The 24,774-nt window shown below is 37.5% G+C and overlaps 2 protein-coding genes across 6 annotated transcripts in view; one reads left to right on the plus strand and one right to left on the minus strand.

Annotated features, from left to right (window-relative positions):
• Positions 1–252: 252 nt before the first annotated feature.
• LOC139949740 (uncharacterized) overlaps positions 253–24,774 on the plus strand; it is a 57,897-nt gene continuing 33,375 nt past the window's right edge. The window contains exon 1 of the mRNA XM_071948264.1: positions 253–2,345. The gene's annotated coding sequence lies outside the window, so the exon portion shown is untranslated. The remainder of the gene's footprint in view (positions 2,346–24,774) is intronic.
• The window catches only part of LOC139949741 (ras-related protein Ral-A-like), a 32,467-nt gene continuing 17,295 nt past the window's right edge, over positions 9,603–24,774 (minus strand). The window contains exons 2-7 of one of the 5 annotated variants that reach the window (XR_011787569.1): positions 15,091–15,271; positions 14,138–14,346; positions 13,479–13,662; positions 11,836–12,143; positions 11,664–11,780; positions 9,603–11,609 (exon numbers count right to left, since the gene is read on the minus strand). Coding sequence is in view for 2 of the 5 variants with exons in the window: in XM_071948266.1 (XP_071804367.1) it covers positions 12,021–12,143; positions 13,479–13,662; positions 14,138–14,346; positions 15,091–15,189 (615 nt within the window). In the remaining 3 variants the exon portion in view is untranslated. Of the gene's footprint in view, positions 12,144–13,478; positions 13,663–14,137; positions 14,347–15,090; positions 15,272–24,774 lie in introns of all 5 variants that reach the window. The other 4 variants (XR_011787567.1, XR_011787568.1, XM_071948266.1 and 1 more) reach the window with 4 other exon arrangements.

Below are 24,774 nucleotides of genomic sequence, written 5' to 3' on the forward strand. Positions count from 1 at the left end.
TATGTACATGTACTGTGTAATTTGTGTATCACTTTGAGCTTGACTCTCGTACTACAATCGTGCGCAGGTTAGCCGCAGTCTTAGCCGCAGTCTTAGCCGCAGTCTTAGCCGCAGTCTTAGCCGTAGTCTTAGCCGCAGTCTTAGCAGCAGTCTTAGCCGCAGTCTAGCCGTAATAGCTCAAAGAGAAAACAGACTTTAAAAAAAACTTATACAAAATTAAAACACAGCTCCAACACCTTGGTTTTTAGACTGAGTTGACTCAATCAAAGCAGAGAATGCAATCAAATCATAGATTCAAAACACAATAGACAACTTAGTTTTGTATCAATGCGATGCTACTTTTATATTTCAATCTACGGCCAATAGGGAAATGCAATACTACTTTTTACAATTACAAAATCTATTTCTTATAACTAAGGTACTCCTGGATTAGTTAATCTATTCCCGGATTAGTTAATCTATTCCTGGATTAACTTAATCTACTCCTGGATTAGTTAATCTATTTCTGGATTAGTTAATCTGTTCCTGGATTAGTTAATCTATTCCTGGATTAGTTAATCTATTCCTGGATTAGTTAATCTATTCCTGGATTAGTTAATCTATTCCTGGATTAACTGAATCTACTCGTGGATTAGTTAATCACTACACTTCATCAGTTGAATGAACCAGCTGAGCAGTTACTAAAGGTTTTACTAGTATAGTTTAACCAGTGTAAAACTAACACTAAACTGGTCTCTATGCTTAAACCAGTTTATAGCTACTACGAGTGTAAGCTACTTTAGCCAGTGTAAAACTGATATTATTAAAAGGTAATGTACAAAGGAGATATATTTGAAAAGTAATTGTTCCGTTAAGTGCAAATTATATAAATCTTTAATGATACATTTACATATACAAATATTTAACAAATGTTCAGACAGTTTGACAGATTCATAGTTTAGTGTTATGTGAATTGAATTACTTTTTTCTCGTTTCCGGTTTCAGTGCTTGCATCCTTTACTTTAAATATGCCTTTACAATTATTCAACAATAGTTTATCAGTTTCAGTTAACCTATGCATATACTGGTTAATTGTTGTGTCCAGTTGTATCCCCTCAATACAAGTATCTATGTGGCTTGGCTATACACTTTTTAAAGGTACATAAAGTAATATTTTAAAAGTCAACAGTCAAGTTTAACATCAGCTATTAAGTTAAGTAACTAGGTTATCTAGCTTTACATTCGGTTTATTAATAATGTTAACCTGTTTACAGTCATGGCAAGTCATATAACCAGATAACTAGATTACCATATTCTGGTAATCACGGTTTCCTGCTTAGCTAGTTTTTGTGCTTAAGCAGCACTATGGAATTGGACCCAGGGCCCAATTTCACAGAGTTGTGTATGCACAACAAGGAGCGAACAGCAACATAAATGTTACCAGATTAATATTACCAACAAAAAATAGAATGTCACATGTACAATTTGTGACTGGTATCCTGCTATTTTCTGCAAAATTGTTAAGCAAAATTTTCTGATTAAGCAGCTCTATGACTGGGCCCAATTTCATAAAGGGCCCAATTTCATAAAGCCTGAAAACACATTAACTTGCTAAGCACAGAAAAGTCTTGCTTAACAGAAACAGGTTACCAGCCAAAATAACATTTACATTATTGTGACTGGTAGCCCACTCAGTTTTTGTTTTGCACATAATTTGTTTAAGCATTTTTTCCTGCTTAACAGCTCTATCGAATTGTGCCCTGGGCCCAACTTCATAGAGCTGCCAAGCGCAACAGTTTGCTAAGCATGAAATGTTTGCCTTGATAAAAACAGGATTACCAAACAAATTTCCCTGTGATTTTTTGGATAAGCAAACAACAGCTGAATACCAGTAACAAGCAAAATGCAACAAACCAAAATGTGGTTGGTAATCACAAGGAAAAAAAATCATGCTACGCAATTGGTTGTGCTTAGCAGCTCTGTTCAATTGGGCCCTGGACACTGTCTTGTAAAGATAAAAACCACATTTTTGCCTTTGAACTAGGATTCTTTGTCAATAGGCCCTACACATTGAAACATCACCTGTGTGACTACATTCTTTTGGCAATGCCCATTGAGCCTAATCCCCTTTGTTTAGTTACATCATTCACTTGCAGCATGGCCCAGTTATTCACAAAGTCCTTTTCTTCAACAGCATTCTTTAGTTCTTAAATCTTACAGTTGTAGGCAGAGAAAGCTAGGCTAGGGTGATTTTGTCTTTTGGATGTGGCCAGGTAGCACCATGTGTGTGGAGGGCTGAAGGCATGGCATATTCTGTGGATGAGGGAATTTCTTTTAAGGGGAATGCATTCTTACACCAAATCAGAGTAAGTTTCTTTGAAATGTTCTTCTCAAATAATTGATTAAAACCCATTTATTTTGCATACATTTTAGTCTGTAACCAGCCACATGAGGACTCTGTTAATAGGTTTGTCTTTGTTCATTTTCTATACAGATCAGTGCCACCATTAGTGGTGTGTTACGTTCGTAAGACATGTCTCTACCAGTAATTTAGGTAGTTATCGTAGTGCTCTACTCTTTAAGCAGTTTGTGTAAGCATTGAGAAAGCACTGTATTAGCTCAGAACTTGCCCTAGATCTGTGAACAATAACTTAAAAGGCATATTACTCGGGTGGGATTTAAACCCACAACCTTTGTATGTCTAGGAACTGAGTGTATCATAACAACAACTTACATTATGTAAGTGAACATTCCAGCAAAGCAGAATTAACAATGATTTAAAAATAAATTACTTGGGCTGAAACATTTTGTTCTTCATCTGTGCAAATTAACATGCAAAATAATTAGAAGCCAATATACACAAAAGAAAAAAAAGAAAAATTGTTTTTTCTTTATAAAGATTGAACATAAACAGGTTACTTGGAAAAATTATATTAAAATTACACTGTTGTGACTGGTGCCCGCTCAATTTTCGCTTAGCAAAATAGTATCCTCTGCCAACAATTTTATGAAATGGGGCTCAATCGTTCACAGCCTTGACACGGTTTGGATAACAGAGGTAATACGCAGGCAACAAAGGGCATAATACAACATTTGTTTAACAATTACATAGAGTGAACATGAACAAAATAAACAACTTGCAGACATTGTTTTTTTTTATTATAAACTAGGTAAGCTTTGTATGATGCAGTGCTTTATGTATTCAGTTGAAAAAATGAAAACAAAATTATAACATGCGTGCATGCAAGACAAATGCATGTCAAACGTGTAGGCCTATTACAAAAGAAAAACAAATAAATGGAGTGCACTTTCAAGGGTGCAAGCCGCGGACATAAACAGCAGTGAATAACTTATTACATTGGCATTGTTTAAACATAAGAACAGTAATAAGGTATTATAATATGAAAGTTTAAGACCAGGAGGGACGTGGCTTTAGAAGGTATAGGTCCTTTATCGCAGGAACACGGCCCTGCAAGGTTTTAAACGGTGGTTTAACACGGCCTTAAATCCGTTATTACCACTTATAAATGCCCTTTTTGTTCGTAATAATGTAGAAAATTCTCAAAGTTATGTATTGAATATTTTAAATTTGTGTAATGTACTGTCTCCAGTTTGCAAGGGGTCAAACATTGTCACACTGCACTGGTTGTGTGTATGCAGGCGAAAAGATTTGACATTGGGTACCAGAGTTCTTCTGACTAATTCGGGACCATTTCGTTTTCGGGCCAATTTTCAAAAATGGGTCTTTTTGAGCCATCATTTTTGTTTAAAAACTGCAAGGGGTTACACTTGTTATTTGGACTGATTCGGGACCATTTCGTTTTCGGGCCAATTTGTAAAAATGGGTCTTTTTGAGCCATGATTTTTGGTTCAAAAATCTGCAAGGGGTTAAACTTGTTCTTTTGACAGATTTGGGACCATTTCGTTTTTGGGCCAATTTTTAAAAATGGGTCTTTTTTGGCCATGATTTTTGGTGTAAAAAACTGCAAGGGGTTAAACTTGTTCTTTTGACTGATTTGGGACCATTTCGTTTTTGGGCCAATTTATAAAATTTGGTCTTTTTGGGCTATGATTTTTGGTTTAAAAATCTGCAAGGGGTTAAACTTGTTCTTTTGACTGATTTGGGACCATTTCGTTTAAGGGCAAATTTTTGAAGATGGGTCTTTTTGAGCCATGATTTCTTATTTAAAAACTACAAGGGGTTAAACTTGTTCTTTTGACAGATTTGGGACCATTTCGTTTTAGGGCCAATTTGTAAAAATGGGTCTTTTTGAGCCATGATTTTTGGTTGCAAAATCTGCGAGGGGTTAAACTTGTTCTTTTGACAGATTTTGGACCATTTCGTTTTCGGGCCAATTTTTTAAAATGGGTCTTTTTGAGCCATAATTTTTGGTTCAAAAATCTGCAAGGGGTTAAACTTGTTCTTTTGACAGATTTGGGACCATTTCGTATTAGGGCCAATTTTTAAAAATGGGTCTTTTTGAGCCATGATTTTTGGTTCAAAAATCTGCAATGGGTTAAACTTGTTCTTTTGACTGATTTGGACCATTTCGGTTTAGGGCAATTTTTTTAAGATGGGTTTTTTTGAGCCATGATTTCTTATATAAAAAACTACAAGGGGTTAAACTTGTTCTTTTGACTTATTTGGGACCATTTCGTTTAAAAATCTGCAAGGGGTTAAACCTGTTCTTTTGACTGATTTGGACCATTTCGGTTTAGGGCCAATTTTTTAAGATGGGTCTTTTTGAGCCATGATTTCTTATATAAAAAACTACAAGGGGTTAAACTTGTTCTTTTGACTCATTTGGGACCCTTTCGTTTTCGGGCCAATTTTAAAAAATGGGTCATTTTGAGCCATGATTTTTGTTTTAAAAAGTTGCAAGGGGTTAAACTTGTTCTTTTGACTGATTCGGGACCATGTCGTTATAGGGCCAATTTTTAAAAATGGGTCTTTTAGAGCCATGATTTTTGGTTTAAAAAATTGCAAGGGGTTAAACTTGTCCTTTTAACTGATTTGGGACCATTTCGTTTTAGGGCCAATTTTTAAAAATGGGTCTTCTTGAGCCATGATTTTTGGTTTAAAAAACTGCAAGGGGTTACACTTGTTATTTGGACTGATTCGGGCCAATTTCGTTTTCGGGCCAATTTTTGAAAATGTGTCTCTTTGAGCCATGATTTTTGGTTTAAAAAACTGCAAGGGGTTAAACTTGTCCTCTGCGCACTTGTAAAATAAATTAATAACTACTGATTGATCTCTATTGCATTATTAACAACTAGGCTACACACATACAATACCAAGAGAAATTATAGCTACAATTATTCTACTTAAATAATTCATAACAGAAACAAACCTTTTTTTATTCTTCACGATCACAGTTAAATATTTCATTTGATTTGGGATGACATTAAAGCACATGTGTCTTTTGGTTATTTTCAAAGACCAGTATCCACACATGATGTTACCCAACATATACATGTATACATGAAATAACAAACCTGAACTGGAAGTCACAAGAAAAATTTAAAATAAAATAAAATGTTTTTACGTTTTTTAAACATAGAGTTTTATGCTCGCGAGATAAAAACTAATTGTTTTACTACTTTAAAAAAACTATTTCAAGCAAAGATTATTCAAAGGAAATTGTCCCACCAGATTGTCTTATTCTTTGTACATTGTGTTCAAATCTGTGAACATTTGTTATTACTCTTTTATGAACACTCTTTAAAGAGAAGAATTTAAGATGAAAAACCCCAAAGAGGAATTATACATGAAGTGGAAGTTGATGTTAATACAGATTTTGAGTAGAGCGTAGACGCAAAGTAAACATGGGCTAAAGTGGTTAGATCCAATATACACACTTAATGAAATTAGGCCCAATGCTATGATCACAGCCATTATGTAAATTTGTTTAGCGCAGAAAAACATTGCTAAGCAGAAAAAGGTCACCAGCCAAAGAACTATAACGTATACTGCTTGTCACTGGTTACCTGCAAAGTTATGGTTAGCGGGGAAAATCATGTACTAAAGCAGTTCAATGAAACGGCGCCTTGTGTCTAAATCGATAGACTAGCAATGGGTCCCAGACATAACCATCGCCATGTGCTTAGCAAAAAGGTTACCAGTTAAAATACTGTACATTTACCGCTGCCGTGACTGGTACCCCACTCTTTTTTTTGCTTAGCAAATGAATGTTTGTGCCAAACAGTTTTATGAAATTGGGCTCTGCCGTTAATTTCACCAAACTCTTAACTTTGGGTTTATCTTAGGACTTATGAAGATTAACCCATCCTAAGTTCCTAACTCGAGATAGGATTAATCCTAGCGTTTTGTGAAATCTGCTGCAGGCCACATAAAGCGCAGAATTCTGCAGTAAGAATGACATTACGCCCTAAATATATGATAATGAAGATCCTTGTATGAGTCGAGTAGTAGGGCTCCTTCCTAGCAATCCATGTAGAGTAACAAGATGTACACGGGGTGCCACACACGTCTTACAGCACAGAACAACTGGAACGAATGCAAAAAAGTACAGGGCCAGTCACCCTAAATAGCACAAGAAAACTACCATGCTTTAAAAGGAGAGTACACCTTCGGTTCTCAAAAAAATGAATGACCATAAAATCTTAAGAACACAGACAAGGAAAATGTAGTACATTCTCTATGGTAAGAAGCAGTTTTCGCTGTTGATAATACATACCATTTTGAGAAACAATTCCTTTTCAAGGAGTGTGGGTTTAGAGAAAGCGACTCAAAACCATTTTAATCTGATAAACGTTTCTGCATGAAACGTTTCTCATATTGTGTATTTTCAATTACGGACTATTCTTCCATGCTTTGCCATAACCATCCAAGTTTGTTTGCAAAACCTCAAAAACGCTACCACCTTTTGAAAAATGAAATGAGCACAGGTATTTTGATTGTAAAGGGACCTATATATTCATTTATATAGGGTTAAAGGGAAGGTACACGTTTGGTAATTACTCAAAACAAATATTAACTTAAAAACTTACTTGGTAACGAGCATTGGGGAGCTGTTGATAGTATAAAACATTGTGGGAACGACTCCCTCTGAAGTTTTTGAGAAAGAGGTAATATCTCACTAAAATAATAAAAGACTTCTAGCGAGAAGTCTTTTATTCATATCTGAAAGCACACAAGTTCGTCCAACAAGGGTGTTTTTTCTTTCATCATTTTCTCGTATCTTCGATGACCGATTGAGCTCAAATGTTCACAGGCTTGTTATTTAATGCTTATGATGGGATACACCAAGTGAGAACACTGGTCTTTGACAATTACCAAACGTGTACAGTACCTTTAAAACAATCAAACGATTTTAAAAACCAAAGGTATACTTTGCCTTAAGAGTAACATTTCTAGAAAACTTGTAAAGATACACAATTTTTAATAACCCTCTTGTAAAGCTTAAAAGAAAATGGCGTAACATTACGACACAAAAACAAAAATCACTAAACCAAGTTTGATGATAGTCGGGTTCCAATCAGCTACTTTTTATTTCAGAGGCCATCTTTGTCTGGGTACCCTGACTTCATTAGCCACTGATAGCTGATATCTTTCAGCACCTGACTTTTGAGCCATTGCCCTGGCCTGTGTGCTGCATTCAAAACAAGTCTGGTTCCCTGTGCTCTTAAAAGCATGTACAAGCAATACATGGAGAAGTGTACCAATCTGTTCCGTCTTGGGCGCCAAACTAGTTTTGTTTTCTAAAGTGCTTATAGAAAATGAAATTAGCTAGTTCGACATTCTCTTTGTGGAATGGATAATTTACAAAATGATGTTTGACTCTTTTGTAAATAGCTTCATATCATCAAATGACATTTTCTGATAAAAACTACCTTTTGGCAGTTTGTCACCCCTATATTTCCCCAAATGTTCCAAGGATTCCTAAAGTTTACTGGACATGACACCAATAAAGTAAAATAACTGTCGGCTTAAAAAAGTTCATCAAGTCAAGTGCGCACATTTGTTTAAGCATGTGCGCGCTTGCCAGCACTCAATCCACACAGAACACGGAAATCCAGACCAGTTTTAAACGAAGCTCCACTAAAGCCATCTAAACAAAAATAAAACAAAATGGCTGCCTAACTTATGCATACAGCAACAATACATGTACAATTCAGTAGAATAGGTCGTGCAACACATGCAATACATTAGCAAGTAACTCATAAATCTTGATTAGGTTTTTGTCTCAAAAAATAATAATGCCACTTTAGCTTCATTACTATTACCTTACAATAGTGGGGGGGGGGGGGGAGAAAGGAAAAAATATACAAATAAAGAATATACAATCATCATTCACAATCAAAATGATACAAACTTAAACCACATGTAACTAAGTTACAATTACAAGAAAAAAAACTTTCAAATGTTTGTTTTAAATAATGTTTTCCTAGTCAGGGAAGCCCATCAGATTCTGCAATTGTATGGACCAATCAGGGAAACAGTAACAAATTTCTAGTTTATAAGGCAAGTTGTAATTGGAGGAAGAGTAAAACAGTCTAGCCATGATTGGTCGATTGATTACAAATTTAAGTTTTACTATTCAATACTCATTTTAACTTTTTAAATGACGTAATTTTGTTCTTATGATATGAGATTAAATAGGCTTTTTGTCTAGTTAAGGCGGAAGACTTGAAAAAAGGATAATTTTCCCATAAAATATCGGCCATTTTGGTTTTCAATTTGTAGCAAAAGCACAAGACCCAGTTGCAAGCTATTAATCAGAATAGAATGCTATAAAGCCAAATGCAAGCAGGAAACCAGTCTGACAATGTTTAACTGCATGAAATTCGGCTGGTAACCTATATCAGCTTAGCAAGATTTAAATGTGCTCAGCAATTTGTTTGTGGTAAATTATTTGTGCAAACCAACATTCTGAAATTGGGCTCCCTTTTCAAAGCAACAGAGTCGTTCAGAGCTTGCCAGCATTTTAAAGCTGTTAGCAATTTGCACACAATTAATTAACAGCCCAAGTCAGTGCCACACTTGGTCATCATACAGGAGCCATTCCTTATGCTGCTAAGCACACAACCAAAACTGCTTACCAGCTAAAACACCAAAGCTTATAAAAAGTTCAATGTTACTGACTTTTAAAATAAAAAGTAGGACAACTTTATTGGGAGCAGGGGTGGATTTCACAAAGGTAGTCCTAACTTAGGACTAGTCCTAGGCAATGCTAAAAGACAGGACCAGTCCTAAGTTAGGACCAGTAACTCATCCTAACTTAGGACTGGGCCTATCTCTTAGTATTGCCTAGGACTAGTCCTAAGTTAGGACTACCTTTGTGAAATCCATCCCTGGGCCTCTATGCATATGATGAGCATAGACTTTCACTGACTGTCCAAGCTATTCAAAGGGAGGTTCCTTAGGTAATCACTCCAAAAATGTATGACCTTAAAGAACAGGTTAGTTTATCGTGTCAAAAACTTCATTTAAATAAGATAAACACAATTGAATGTTTCCATAAACCAAAGGTTTACTTTGCCTTTAATTAAAACTCTGTTAATCTTGTACCATTTTTTTCTGAGGGCACAAACAAAATCATAAACCAGAACACCATGCCAGAAATGTCTCAGCTTTATGACAATCGACTGTGGTTTTGTAAAAGACTCAAATTATGGAAACAAAAAGGTGCCTTTTCAGCTACTGAAACCCAAAAAGTACAAACTGGTTTCTTTTAACCAACCAACCATAAAACAACCAATATAGACACAGGTTCAGTTTGATAGCAGAAAATCTTTCTCCGCAAAAAAACAAAATATTGGCAGGGTACCAGTCACAACAATTTAAACAATACAGCATTTTGGCTGGTAACGTATTCCTGCTCAGCAGGTCTTTTTCTGTACTTGGCAAAATTGTGTGCTTACCAGGTTTATGCCATTATTTGAGCATACTTTCAAGAAATTCCCGCTTACAACATAATATACAAATCAAGATACCAGTCTACACCTCATCCAACTGACTAAAATTCATTTTAATTTTTTTTCCTCCACTAATTTCAATTAAATAATTTTTTTTAATTAACCAATTCAAATTCATAATTCTTCTCAGCCGAACAAACAATTTACAAACTTAAACCTGTACAACACCCCAGCTGCATTTCATGCACTTGTTTTTTAAAGTTTTTTTACGCCATACTTTGGTGCCGAGTGCAACAGTAATTATGCCATGCAAGAACATGTGGAATTTTGCTATTCATTTAAAGTAAGGTCTATCCGAATTGGCGGCTTTAGTAATGGCTCTGGCTAGATTTCCATGTCATCATGCGTTGGAAGTATAGCGCGTCCATAGCAACACACCTAGCAACAGCCGTAGCCATAGCCGTAGCCACTAATTAGAATATAACCTTAGCATGCAAGATATTAACTCAATCAAAATACAACATTTGCACAAAGATCCAAATCACGGCTTTGTCAGAAACGTAAAACCACAACTTTCAAAATCACGTTTCAATTTCCAGCCAGGTTAAACCACATTTTCATCAGAAAAAAAAAGAAACATCAATAATATTACAGTGTGTAGAAAAAGTCCAAGTATGTTTCATAATTAGTGTACCAAGGAGTTACAATGATGTTTTGATGTTTTGATATGAACAAATATGTGAACAATTTTATCACAAAAGAACATTTTCACAAACAACACAAAATTTCATCTATGAAAAAAAAAACCATACAAGCAAACAAACAAACAACTGCCCAAACTTGACAAAAAAGACAGAAGTTTTCGAAGAAAAAAATTAAATGGGGAACACCCATTTAAGAATTATCTTTAAAGTGGATTATGAAACATTACTTTTAGATTCCTTGAGGGATTTGTAAACAGCTTCGACCAAAATGCAGGGCGACCAGAAATGGCAACGAATTATAACCTAGTCTCATTCAGGGTTCCTTCCTTCAAGCCCCCCCCCCCTTGTAATTACAGTTACAGTCCGGCTCTGAGTTGTAGACTTCTTTAGTTTAATGCCTACAATTTCATAAGAAAAACAAGTAACCGTTCTGTTTAGATATCATTACAACCAAAAAATTGTCATAAAATCAGAAAAATTAGTTTGTCTAGCAGATATGGCAACATAGAGGATAACGTTCACATTTAAGGGATTAAACAGTATAATGGTTTGGTCAAAGTCAGTGTTAATTTATCATTTTGTCAGTTTTAAAAGAGAATAAGTTACAGAAATAAATGTCCTTAAAAAGTGACTAAAATCAAACTGTAAGTGTAAATTTGTTCCTATAAATGAATATTTATTCAATGAAACTAAAAGTATTCTAATATAGGCGGTGGTTAAGAGTTTCTAAACTTCAAAAATGCTTCAAATATGGGTCAGTTTTTTTTTACACATGCATCAAGATTTAAGGCGCTGTGAAATAATGAGGGAGGAACATCCTTAGGTATCTGCATGGATGTGAACCAATAACCATGAGAAAAATATGAAATATTGAAAAGAATATGATATAGTTTTTAGTGGTGTCTCTTTTTTTTTCAATGATTGAAATCTTTTGGAAAAATTATAGACGACTGTCGAAGTAGGAAGAATTTTGAAAATCTTATGTAGGTATGTTTCATAGTTCTAGGAGAAGATACTTCTAATTCAACCAAAAGCACCTAAAAGCGCCTTGATGTACCCATTTCAGACTTGTATAGATTCTTCTAGTTCAACTAAAAGCGCCTTGCTGCACCCATTTCGGACATTTATAGATACTTCTAATTCAATCAAAAGCACCTAAAGTGCCTTGATGTACCCATTTCAGACTTTCATAGATACTTCTAGTTCAACCAAAAGCGCCTTGATGTACCCCTTTCAGACTCTCATAAGATACTTGTATTTCAATCAAAATCACCTAAAAGCGCCTTGCTGTACCCTTTCCCTTAATGACTCCCAAACCCAAAGCACCTAAAAGTACCTCGATGTACCCATTGATTCCCAAACCCCTCTACTTTTTTTCATTGTTTGTATAATATACATGAGATTAACATCCACTTGGTTAGAAAACATTCAGTATGGACGCACAACAATCACACAGCCTCACAGGATGACACACTTCCGTTTATGCCGCCCCGGTGTGTCTTTGCTCTTGCTCTTGCCGTTCTGTTTCTGGTTTTCTTTCGCCTTCTGCTCGCGGATTTTCCGCATGAGGTCATAGAACGACTGTGAAAGAAGAAGAAAATGCAGAGATGTTGTGATACAAAGTGCATGTTCTATAGCTCAAGATCTTTCAAAGCAAGATGTCTTGGCCTAATACATGTATGTTTACAGGGCTCGAATTTTACACTAGACCACAGGCCTAAAGGTCAGTGGTTTCAGTGTCGGGCCAGTAAACTCAAGACAGGACAAGTCTGGTGGTCTTGATTTGTTTTCAATTCAACATTTCATATCATTTATTCTGGTGTTGAAACTAAGGACTCTCATTGAACTAGGCACAAATCCAAATGGAGAGAAGACAAGGAAGGAAGTTTCAGTTTTACATGTGGGAGGAAAACCCCAGAGAATTATTCCAGGGAAAACCCACACAGTCAGGTGGGGACTAAAACTTAATCAATGTAGTGCTCCAAATGAGATTTGAACCAGAGTCCTAGAGGAAGAGAGTGAGGAAGACATCACTATGCCAAACCAACCACTTAACGCCAACATCTAATACTCTCTCCAGAAGACAATCAGAGCATACTGATCGAAACAACGAGTTGAGACCAACGGTTCTTTTCAGAACCACCCTCAACTCATTAGAGATAGTCATTACATGGTGTTATCGCAAACCTTTCCATAACTTCTAAAGCGACGAGTTTTGAGTCTCAAAAATATCTTTCAATCCTGCTGAGTGTCACCCATAGAAAAAAAGAGATACATCTTCTCTTACTGTTTGTTCAAATGAAACAGTTTAGATGATGAAACTGTGTTTTCATTTCGACTCCGGTCTCTTCTCATTTTGATTCTGGTCTTGTATTTTCTTCTGGTCATCTTCCCTAAACCTCCCTCTTGCCTCCTTTTTCTTTGTTCATCCCTTGCTTTTCTGTGTGCTTTCTGTCTCCCTTTCAGTTCATCTCTTTTCACCTTGTAAACCCTTATAAGGTGCTAAATAATTGGGTCTCAGAATCCATCACTGCAATAACCTATCTTTCTGAAAGTTTGTATATACTCAGCGCCTTGAGTACCTTGTTTGGTAGATACGTGCGCTATATAAGACTTTGATATTGACTGATACTGCTTCCATTAAACCAGTATACCTGTTCATGTGAGTTGTTTTGTCATTTCACCTTAGAGAAAGATTCTGCTAGGTTTGAAACGTCAGGCCATTAACTGTTTTTTCATGTTATACCAAACGTCATTTTGGACGGTTAGGTAAGCAGTTTGCAACACCTTATCCTATTTACTCATCTTCTATTTTGACCGAATCAAATTTTGAGCGAACCTTGTTGACGTTTTTCCTTGTTTTAATCTATTTACTCATCTTCTATTTTGACCGAATCTATCAAATTATGAGCAAACCTTGTCGACGTTTTCTCTTGTCTTAGCGGACGTCTCTACGTAGGGAACTTTCCATCCTGCAGCTCGGTTCTGTGCCTCCTCTTGACTCACTTGCCGCTTGTCGTCTAAATCTGCTTTGTTTCCAACGAGTAGGAACGGAATCATGTCTTCTGTTTTATCGCACTTCACTCTCAAAATCTGCTCCCTGGTGATATCATTTGCACATAAGAAAATATATTTAGTGAAATTCTAGCATGTGACGGGTCTGATACTTCACGGAGGCAACCAAAGGCGATTGCCTCCATGCCCCCGGTCATTGCCTCGATGCCCTTGAAATGTGTGCTGCTATAGGTGCATTCGATTAGCTTCCCTGTGTCGACCCCGCAGTGCTCACTCAGGCGAGCCCCGCGACAAGAGCTAATCAAGCAATCACTCACCCTCTCGTGGTGACGTCATGCAACTGGGGCCAGCCCCCAATCTACCCACTCCACAAGCAGGGCACTTGGGGCTGACCCAGGTGAGCCCCTGGAATGATGTCAAAGCTATTCGAACATACAGGGGCAGACCAGGGTTGACCCAGGTAAGCTAATCGAACGCACACTGTATGAAGTGTGTATGGTTTATTGTGGACATATTCTGGATTTGGGTAAAACACATTTTGGGGAAACTTTCGTCCTCACCTGAATTCTGACGTGGTAGCAAACGATTCTTGCTCTGTGATGCTAAACACGCATAGGAAGCCCTCGCCTGACCTGAAGTAGTTGTCTCGTATGGCTGCATAATCTTCTTGTCCTGCTGTATCAAGGATGTCTATTTGTACCTCTTCACCATCGAGTGTTATCTTCTTGCGATAACTGTCTGCTTTAGTCGGCTCATAGTCTTCCACAAACTACGAGACAAAAGAAAATCATTAATGAGGGTAAACTACACACATATTTAAAGGTACTGAGCTGTTGAGAGTATAAAACATTGTGAGAACTAACATGACTCAAAAGAGATTAACACATGGTCCTACCGCAAACTTCACCTGATTATACTCCCACCGTGCACAGTTGTGCAAAGTTTCACATCCTAGATGTATTATTTGGTTTGTGGTAACACCACATGTATATTTACTTGTGGCGTGTCATGGCCTAGCGGTTAAGAGCACCAAATTCAAACTCTGGTGTTTCTGATCAGCATACTGTGGGTTCGAATCCACCAGTCATGCCTCTTGTGTCTTTAAGCGAGACACTTAACCATGATGCTTCGTCCTTCGAATGGGATGTAAAGCCATTGGTCCCGTGTGTTGTGTAACTCACGTAAGAGAACCCAGTGTACTTATCGTAAAGAGAAGGAGGTTAGCCCCGGTGTTCCTGGCTGGATTGGCAGCATATTGTCTACAGCACCTCGTTAAACCATTACATGGTGCTATGTAAAAGGAGTAGGTCTCATAACTCAAACAGTCCCACATACATGTACCTTGCAGGAAAATACTGAATGTTGAAGTACCTTGATGGTGTGACGGATATGAGCACTTTATAAGAAGCCACTATTATTATTATTACTAGTTGTTCTTTTGAGAACTTGTCTTGCAATATATTCTACTGAGTAGATGTTTTTGAATCCTAATATCAAACGTGTGTTGCTTTACCTCATCATACATGAACTGTAGTGTCAGAGCAGACTTGCCCACTCCTCCACTGCCCACCATGATGACCTTATGTAGGGGTAATGCCTTAGGGGTCGGCATGGTGTCGTTCTTGTCTTCTTGTCCGTCAAGAATAGAGAAAACCAATCCTTGTGATCCCTAGAATTTACTTCCTGAGCAGTGCCTATCAGAGAAAAGAAAGATAAACAAAGATTGAATTCATCTACCATCAAAGAAGGTTATTTTCACTGAACTGAAACCTTCTTATGACCCAATTCACTTGACGTCATCTTCAGAATAATGTTGGATGCGGCATTTTGGTGTTCAATGTCACTGTGCGTTATTCAGTGAAGTGCGCATTTTAGGCGACGCAGAGTTTACACGTAAACCTACATGTATTGCCCACCAAAATGGCACAGTCGCCGCGTGTGACATGCGCGCAAGCGGCCACAACGTGTGGGTCGTATCGATAGTCGAGGCTACAGCTCAGTGTTGCTGAGAATGTTGCTATTGCCAGTCAGGTTGGTGTACATGTACATGGTATAGTGTTGTCTTGCCTTGCCTTCCACCTCTGGGACCCTGGTTTGAATCCCACTGGGGGCACTAGTCCTATACTTTAACCTATTAAAATGCTGTCCTCTAAACTTACTGTACTCAAATAGGAATCCTTTGTATTTTTGTGTTCCTACATGTTTTCTTGAGCTTGTTTAGGGAGAGATTGTGTAGGTACTGTACGTTCATTTCTCATAAACAGAAACACATCAGAGTTCAAGTGCATATTTCAAGTACACATGTATGTTTATAATGCAAGGCTATGTATGTACATATATACCTCCAGCTTCACTTTTGCTATACTAATATTGCACTTTCTACATCAGAACCAATCATAGTGCATTTTATCTTCAAGTACGCGCTAATCCTCCAATCAGATTCGCAGAATGGAGTGGTGATAAAAACCTATATTGCACGGCTAATATCACCACCATGCGTATTGTGTGTTCCATGTCACGCGCCAAGTTTGCTTGAAGATAAATACGTTATCACACGCGTGCTCGTGGAAATACGGAAAATATAGCGCGTCTGCGTCCCATATCCAACTCGGCCTTCGGGCTCGTCGGATATGGGACGCAGAAGCGCTATACTTTTCCCAGGTCAAAATTCCAGTTGAACCTAGGTAAACTGGGTTTAACTGGAACTAGTTAAAATTCAGTTGATAAACTAGTTAAACACAGTAAAAACCAGTTGGTTTAGTATGGAAAATGGACAGACACCAACTGGTTTATAACTTAAATTCAGTTGAACACAGTTAAACCTAGTCCAAACCAGTTGGTTAATATGGAAAATGGACGAGTTTGGTCACTATCCAGTTGAACCAGTTGACCCCAGTTAACTAGGTTCAACTGGAATTTTGACCTGGGTTCCGTATTCCACTCGTGCTTGTGTGATAACTTATATAGTACCTATTCGTCAGAATCTCCAGAAGACGATCAGAGCATACTGATCGAAACGTCGAGTTAACCCAACGGTTCTTTTCAGAACCACCCCAACTCATTTAGAGATTGTTATTACATGGTGTTACCGCAAACTCTTCTATAAGTGTCTATTTCTTTGTAACTAAAACGGACTCAGATGGTGTACAAATGTAGTGTGTACATTGAACCATAGAAATATCCATAACGGAATAATGTGGGAGAGGAAGTACAAGATCATAGAGCTATATCCTTTCTCTATGATAAGACAAGTCAGTAAATGTAGTCCAGTATGCGAAAGCTGTGTGGAATTCCATCCTGAAATGATAAAGAATCACAGCAGGATCTTGGCACTACCCTGCTAGGAGGTTATGATACGCTGCGAGGGGTCCGTGGCTTGACCATACAGGAATTTGTGTCTGAACCTATTACAATGATACGCAAGAGGAAGGAAGGCTTATATTGAGTAGCGCTATGATGGGACTCTTGGGACCAATTGGTATTTACTTGGGCAGAGTGGGTTTTCTACTGAAAGTGCTGTTCACCAAACCCTGTTCTAAGCTTCCAAATATATAAATCCATACTCCAAACATGCTTGTCGAAGAGAGGGCACAGTTGTCATTATGCAGCTGGTCTCCATGTAGAAACATGGCTTATACAATTCAATGTACAAGCCATTTATTGTTAAACTATACTTAAAGGCAGTGGACACTATTGGTAATTACTCAAAATAATTATTAGCATAAAACCTAATTTGGTAACGAGTAATGGGGAGAGGTTGAAGAAACATGCTGCCTTGGATCGGACGAGTTGGTCTATAAAAAGCGTTTGAAACCGTTTGTTATGAAATGTATATGGTTAGAAAGATGTTTTAAAAGTAGAATATAATGATCCACACAAGTATCACTCAAAATTGCACAGTTTTCTTTTTACGTCGCGAACTATCACGGTCGGCCATTTATGGGAGTCAAAATTTGACTGTCATAAATGGCCGACCGTGTTTTTGGACGAGGTAAAAAGAAAAACACGCAATTTCGAGGCATATTTGTGTAGATCATTGTATTCTACTTTTACATCATCTTTCTAACCACATGCATTTTATAACAAACGGTCACAAAACGCCTTTCAAAGACCAACTCGACCGATCAAAGGCAACGTGTTCCTTTGATGGTATAAAATATTGTAAGAAACGGCTCCCTCCCTCCGAAGTAACATAGTTTTCGAAAAAGAGGTTACATGTATTGTCCACGAAGTTGATTTTGAGACCTCAAGTGTAGAACTTGAGGTCTCGAAATCAAGCATCTGAAAGCACACAACTTTGTGTGACAAGGGTGTTTTTTTTCTTTAATAGTTATCTAATCGAGCTCAAGTTTTCACAGGTTTGTTATTTTATGCATATGTTGAGATACATGTACACCAAGTGAGAAGACTGGTCTTTGACAATTACCAAGTGTCCACTCTTTAAATACAAATGAAATCACAAAACCTTTGAATTCAATGTCACATAGCACGTCTTGTAAATCTTTAAATTCAACAAAAAACACCAATGTTTTTTCCCCCACAAATTGTTGACAAGCCCATCGAAATACCAGCATTGTTGCCAAAAAAACATCTCCATGCATGACCCACCTTTAAAGGGAAGGTGTTCATTTAGTTAGCACTCTTAAAATTAATGGCAAATAAAAGATTACTTGACAGTAGCTTTCGATAGTATTTAAAGCATTTAAAAAAATTCATGTACATGTGCACTGGTTATGGAAAAATTGGTCAGTTTTCACCCCCAAAATTTGAATCAAAGAAGCGGTACGGAGAGTAACATCTCTCAGATTGTGTATTTCAATTACAGATTAACAGCTTTTTTTCCCCGGCGATTTATCAAAAATGATTTCTCCCTTTAATGGAGTTTTGATTGTAATAAAACCTGTTATGCAAATACGTACGGTTCACAGATTGCATCTGTCTTCAATATTAAATTGTTTAGCATGACTGCATGTACATGTACATGAAATAAAATGAGATAATATGTTCTCAACACATTTCCGGATGTTACAGATTACGTTTGTACGTCTGCATTATGAAGCTTTAACCAAGTTGTATACGTGCCTCACGTGATATACAAGTTGTAACATTATACATGTAAATCGATGAACAGACACAAACATTTCATGCCCAAAGTACTTTTAAATTTGTCTTAAAGGGTCTAGGTACTTTTTGTAGAACACAAAACAAATGTCCACAGTTTTACATTTAAACTTATATGATTTGAAGATAATGATGGTAGAAAGCTTACTGAGGTGCTGTAGTTTTTGAGAAATGAGTACCAAGACAAGTCAAGAAAAATAATTTTTGTCTAGTAAAAAGTGCTTTTGTGACATTGTTTTACTCATTTCTCAAAAACTACAGCACCTCAGCAAGTAATATTTAAAGGGAAGCTTTCTAGTAGTTTTCTACTATCATTATCTTTAAACTGTGTTAGTTTATTGTAAATCTGTGGACATTGTGTTTTGTGTTACAAAAAGTACATTCAATCTTTTAAAGGCAAAGTTTTGGAACCATTTGATTGTTTTACAATCTGAGAAGCATTTAAATGATTCAAATTTTGAGGCAAACAAACTTACATCTGTTTTGAGATGTAAGTAACTACATTACCTTTAAGTGAATTGCTTCTCAAAATGGTTTATATTATTGAAAGCTGTTGTAGGCTTCTAACCATAGGTTTTTCTTGGCATTAATTTGCAAGATTGATTACCAAACGTATACCTTCCCTGTAAACCACAATTCCTTCCTTGACCTTTCTAAAACCATAAAGGTGTGTACAAAACTCTAAACAAAATTTCAACAATAACTGAATTTATTAAAGAATTATTTACACACCTTCACGGTTTAAGCATTGTACTTAGTGAATGTACATTGACATATTTATCATACAAATCTGACAAAAGCCAGGCTATACTACGCCCCTACACTCCCACGTGTCAAGCGGACTGTATCTACAGTACATGGTAATCATTGAGTAATGATAATCATCATTGGCAGGTGATGGGTAGTAGTTACCGAGTATTCCCTCAACTCATTGCCACGGGCGAAAATGATTAACACAGCCTTCAAGTGGCTTAGGAGCTATCACTGTACTCAGCCTGTCCACATTGCTGCTCAATAGCAAAACTACAATGTGCATTTAGATCTGCCTGGTGCCCACATGTAAATTGTTTAAATTTCTGTACAGCGATATCAATGGCAGTGGACACTATTGGTTATAACTCAAAATATTTATTAGCATAAAACCTGACTTGGTAACGAGTAATGGGGAGAGGTTGATAGTATAAAACATTGTGAGCAACGGCTCCTCTGAAGTAACGTATTTTTCGGGGAAGAAGTAATTTTCTACGGATTTGATTTAGAGACCTCAGATTTACAACTTGAGGTCTCGAAATCAACCATCTAAACGCACACAATTTCGTGTGACAAGGGTATTTTTTTCTTTCATTGTTATCTCGCAACTTCGACGACCAGTCAAACTCAAAATTTTCACAGGTTTGTTGTTTTATGCATAGTTTGAGATACACCATTACCAAGTGAGAAGACTGGTCTTTGACAATTACGAATAGTGTCCACTGTCTTTAAGCAGCTCTATGAAAATTGCCCCTGAGTACATTATGTAAAAAATCATTTCACAGATTTGTAACGGGTTCTATTCGTGAGTTCTGAGGCAAGAGTTCGCTGTTACAATTTACTTTCGTAATAAATGGTCTTATCTTTCCTGAATAGCATTACCTTGTAGAAATAATTTTTTTAGGGCACACCCTAATAGGAAATTGTAACGTTCTACTAGAGCATTTGATGGGCACCAAGGCAATGACCAGGGGGCATGGAGGCAATCGCCTTTGTTGCCTCCATGAAGTATCAGGCATGTTAAACTCATATTGAATGCAGCTGGCAATGCTCAAGACAAACATCAACGCCTTGCCAGCCAAGTCTGCTGAAGTGACAAATTTAGTTTAGATTGAAAACACTCGGCCTACTATCATGACTATACATTACACACACTGATCGCCCAAGTCTCTTCACTGCAGACTAATTATTTCCCAACAGGCGCATCTACTATTAATTATTAACCACAGTGACTGATGCAACTGTTTAGTGAATATCCATCACAGAGTTAATAGGGTCCCTAAAACCAACTGTATGCTCTTTGCCTTTAAAGGGTCTGGGTTCCTTTTTGTACAACATGAATAATGAAAGAAAACACCCTTGTTGCACAAAATTGTGAGACTTTCAGGTGCCTAAAAAAGGCTACAAACCCCAGTCTTTATTTGAGTGAGAAATAACATCTTTTTCAAAAACTACATGTATGACTATGTTTCTTGAGAGGGAGCCATTTATCAAAATGTTAGAACGTTAAAATCTTTGTTGCTCGTTACCAAGTAAGGTTTTATGGTAATAAGTATTTTGAGTAATTACCACATAGTGTCAAGTGCCTTTTACCTCCACATTGCACTGCTTAGCAAATTACAAATTGCATAATCTACGGCCTGACTACACACACATTTTGTATTGTAAATTTCTGTACGGAGAAATTAAAGGCAGTGTAATATGACAATAAAAACTTAGGCCCTAATTGCTGAGAAGCACTGAAGCTCTCCATTGCTTGTTACCAAGTAAGTTTTTATGCTAGCAATTATTTTTAGTAATAACCAACCATGTTCAGTGCCTTTAAAGCCATAGCTGTTTATGACATGTGTATGAGGGTACTAACTAAAGCCACGGAGCTATGTAAAGCTATAGCGAGTTAATAATTGACTCAGACTAAGCTGACAGCTTCAGGACAAACTGTCTCTACCTTTAGGGTCTGGTTGATGATGTTTCTACCTTTAGGATCTGGTTGATGATAGACGTCATGATGGATCTCTAATTGGGATGTGGTCTAATGACCTGGGCACAATTTCATGGCGCTTCGTCACTCGTACTCCTGTGTGTTGTGCAATGCTAGTAAAAAACCCAATTACTTTTAGTGCTAAGAGCAAAAATTTATTACCAGTCGTTCTTGCAGTGGCTGCTGAATGTACCACAGTATGTACGTATACATGAACGTACCTAGTAAAGTTTACTGTAAACCAGTATAAGTTGCTACATACAAGTAAATGGGTCTCATAATTCAAATACTGCCCTGAGTATTCTACATGTTTTACCCTTGTATTGTACAACATTACTTTCCCGAATTCTGTGAAAAAATACACAAAGGCAAATCACTCGGTTGAGATTCGAACCCACAATGCTTGCATTATAGAGCAGATGTCTTACCACTAGACCACCGAGCTGGCATGGTGGATAGAGGCAGTTTAAATCCTATGTGTTAGCAGTTGGTATAGCAATGATTTTGATAGACGTCCTACAGTTTCGAACGAAATAAACTAGACTCCCCTGCGCTGAGAGTGTGGGCCCAGTATCTGTACATAATTATGTAAGATACGTGCACCTAAGACTCATTTGGCGTGTCTTGGCCGAGAAGTCTAGTTCATCAGACCCGAGCACTTGTGTTATCAGCAGCAGAGTGTGGGTTCAAATCCCAGTCATGTCACTTGTGCCCTTGACTTAAGCATGGCACTTAAAACCATAATTGCATTGTAAAAAGTTGCAGCCAGGCTCCTAGTGGAAGATACCAATGCCACCATGCCTACCCATCCTTTGCTCATACACAAACATTTAGCATCAAACAATTTTGCTTACTGTAAAAGGATTACCAGCTAAAGTATCCTGTTATGTGCACAGTTTTGGGACCAGCTCCCTGCTCATTTTTGCTAAGCAGAAATGTTTAAGTACTATTTTTCCGCTTTTCAAGCAGCTCAATGAAATTGGGCCCAGATCACTGTGACTGTAGCATGGAGGTAGGAATTACTTCCTACCTCCATGCTGTGAGTAACTTGAACTAGCCCCGTTTGATGTCCAGTCTCTAGGGATCTCCATCTTGTTTGAGGTGGAACACTCCATTTTGACCAGAGGGAGTTCAGGTACACAGTGAATTACTGCAAATCGAATTATAGGGGCATACACACTCTGGACTTGATCAATTTATCCTTCATCAAGTCCTACGTTACCTAGACTTGATTCAAGTCCCATTCTCGTGTGAGAGGTCCCTAAGCTATTACCTCAAATTACTATGAAACAACCCGTAGCAAACAGTACAGTGCGCGCTCGCCGTCAAAATGTGGTCCAGAGAATGGGACTTGACGATGTCGTTTCTTACTCTGCACGTTGTTATTGGAAAATCTCCCCAAATGGGGAGATGTACAAAACCAATGGGAGCGTGGAAGCGTTGCCCTGCCGGTAAAATATTCATTATAGTCTGTGACATCACAGTAGAAGACGTTGTAAGGCACACGTCTATACGCGGCACGCACGTGGGGCGGGTAAACTCATTAGCAGGCAAGGGGGTGTCGGTGTCATAAGTCCTTTTGATTGCACTTCCCAAAATTCAAATTTTACAAACAAAACCGACCCCAATGTATGTTACAACGTATTACTTAAATTCAAATGAACATTTAGTGCTTTCTTTTTTATAATTAAATGGTTATTAAAAAATGTATTTCAGTCATCAACTGAGTACTTAACCCACAAGTGACAATTGATCTAGTCTTCTTTTTGGGTGGGTTTGATTGGTCAAAACGTATCACGTAACAATGTCACATATTTCATAAGTGAATACATTTACATACCAGGCGACTGCGACATCGTCAATTCCCTGTCCCACATGCGGAACAGGTTTTGGAATGCAGAGCATCACAAAACAGTAGTTTCCTGGGGATGGCACGGGATTGGGACTTGAGTCAAGTCTATACGATACAAAAATACAGTACAGTGTGCAGTAACTTCTGGAAAATCACATTGTTTCCTGTCTAGGCCTTGATGTGTTTAGCATTTAGGGATTGACATGTTTAAATATAACTCTTTAAGCCCATGCTCTTGTGTTTTGAACTTTTCTTTTAAAGATTTTGGACACTATTGGTAGATGTCAAAGACTTAGTCTTCACAGTTGGTGTATCTCAACATATGCATAAAAATAGCAATCCTGTGAAAATTTGAGCTCAGCTTGTCGTCAAAGTTGCGAGATAATAATGAAAGTAAAAACGCCCTGTTCACACGAAGTTGTGTGCGTTTAGATGCTTGATTTCCAAACCTCAAATTCTAAACTTGAGGTCTCAAAATCAAATTCGTGGAAAACTGCTTCTTTCTCAAAAACAACGTCACTTCAGAGGGAGCCGTTTCTCACAATGTTTTATACTATATCAACCTCTCCCCATTACTCGTTACCAAGTGAGGTTTTATGCTGACAATTATTTTTAGTAATTGTGTCCACTGCCTTCAACATAATGTGCCCAGCTTTCTGAAGACTTTTTCAAAATTCTGTATTTCAAAAATAATTTCATATTTCTTCTTTCTCATAAAACAAAATATATCTTTAATAGATGTTAAGTTTGCATCAGGGATAAAGACTATTCATTTTAGTTTTACCCATATACACCGATGTGTCTTAGCACTGTATCCGCGGTACTTACCCAATTTCTATGAAATCCGGACTGAGATTGCCCGGTAGCCATGATAGCTAGAGGCAGTTTGAACCCTATACTTAAACAACGGGTAGGCCAGGTTGTATGTTACCTGGGTGTGATCCCTGGCTACACGGCAGTTTGCGGTTGAATGGCTTCGGACAGGCACCCCCCAACAATATCTTGCTGATTTGTGTTGCCTTGGTACATCCCAAAGTCAAAAGTCTTTCCAGAGCTATTTTGCCCTCTTACTATCTCAAAAACACACGACCTTTTGAAATGAAATGTTTACAGGTTAGTTTTTTATTTTTTATCTTTATTTATATTGGATTAAACCAATCGAACGATTCCAAAAACTACTTTCCCTTTAAAGGCAGTGGCCACTATTGGTAATTACTCAAAATAATCATTAGCATAAAACCTTTCTTGGTGACGAGTAATGGGGAGAGGTTGATGGTATAAAACATTGTGAGAACAGCTCCCTCTGAAGTGACATAGTGTTCGAGAAAGAAGTAATTTTCCACGAATTTGATTTCGAGACCTCAGATTTAGAATTTGAGGTCTCGAAATCAAGCGTCTGAAAAGCACACAACTTCGTGTGACAAGGGTGTGTTTTGTTTCATTCATATATCTCGCAACTTCGGCGATCAATTGAGCTCACATTCACAGGTTTG

The sequence above is a fragment of the Asterias amurensis genome, chromosome 17 (genome assembly GCF_032118995.1).
Source record: "Asterias amurensis chromosome 17, ASM3211899v1".
Taxonomy (NCBI): Eukaryota; Metazoa; Echinodermata; class Asteroidea; order Forcipulatida; family Asteriidae; genus Asterias; species Asterias amurensis.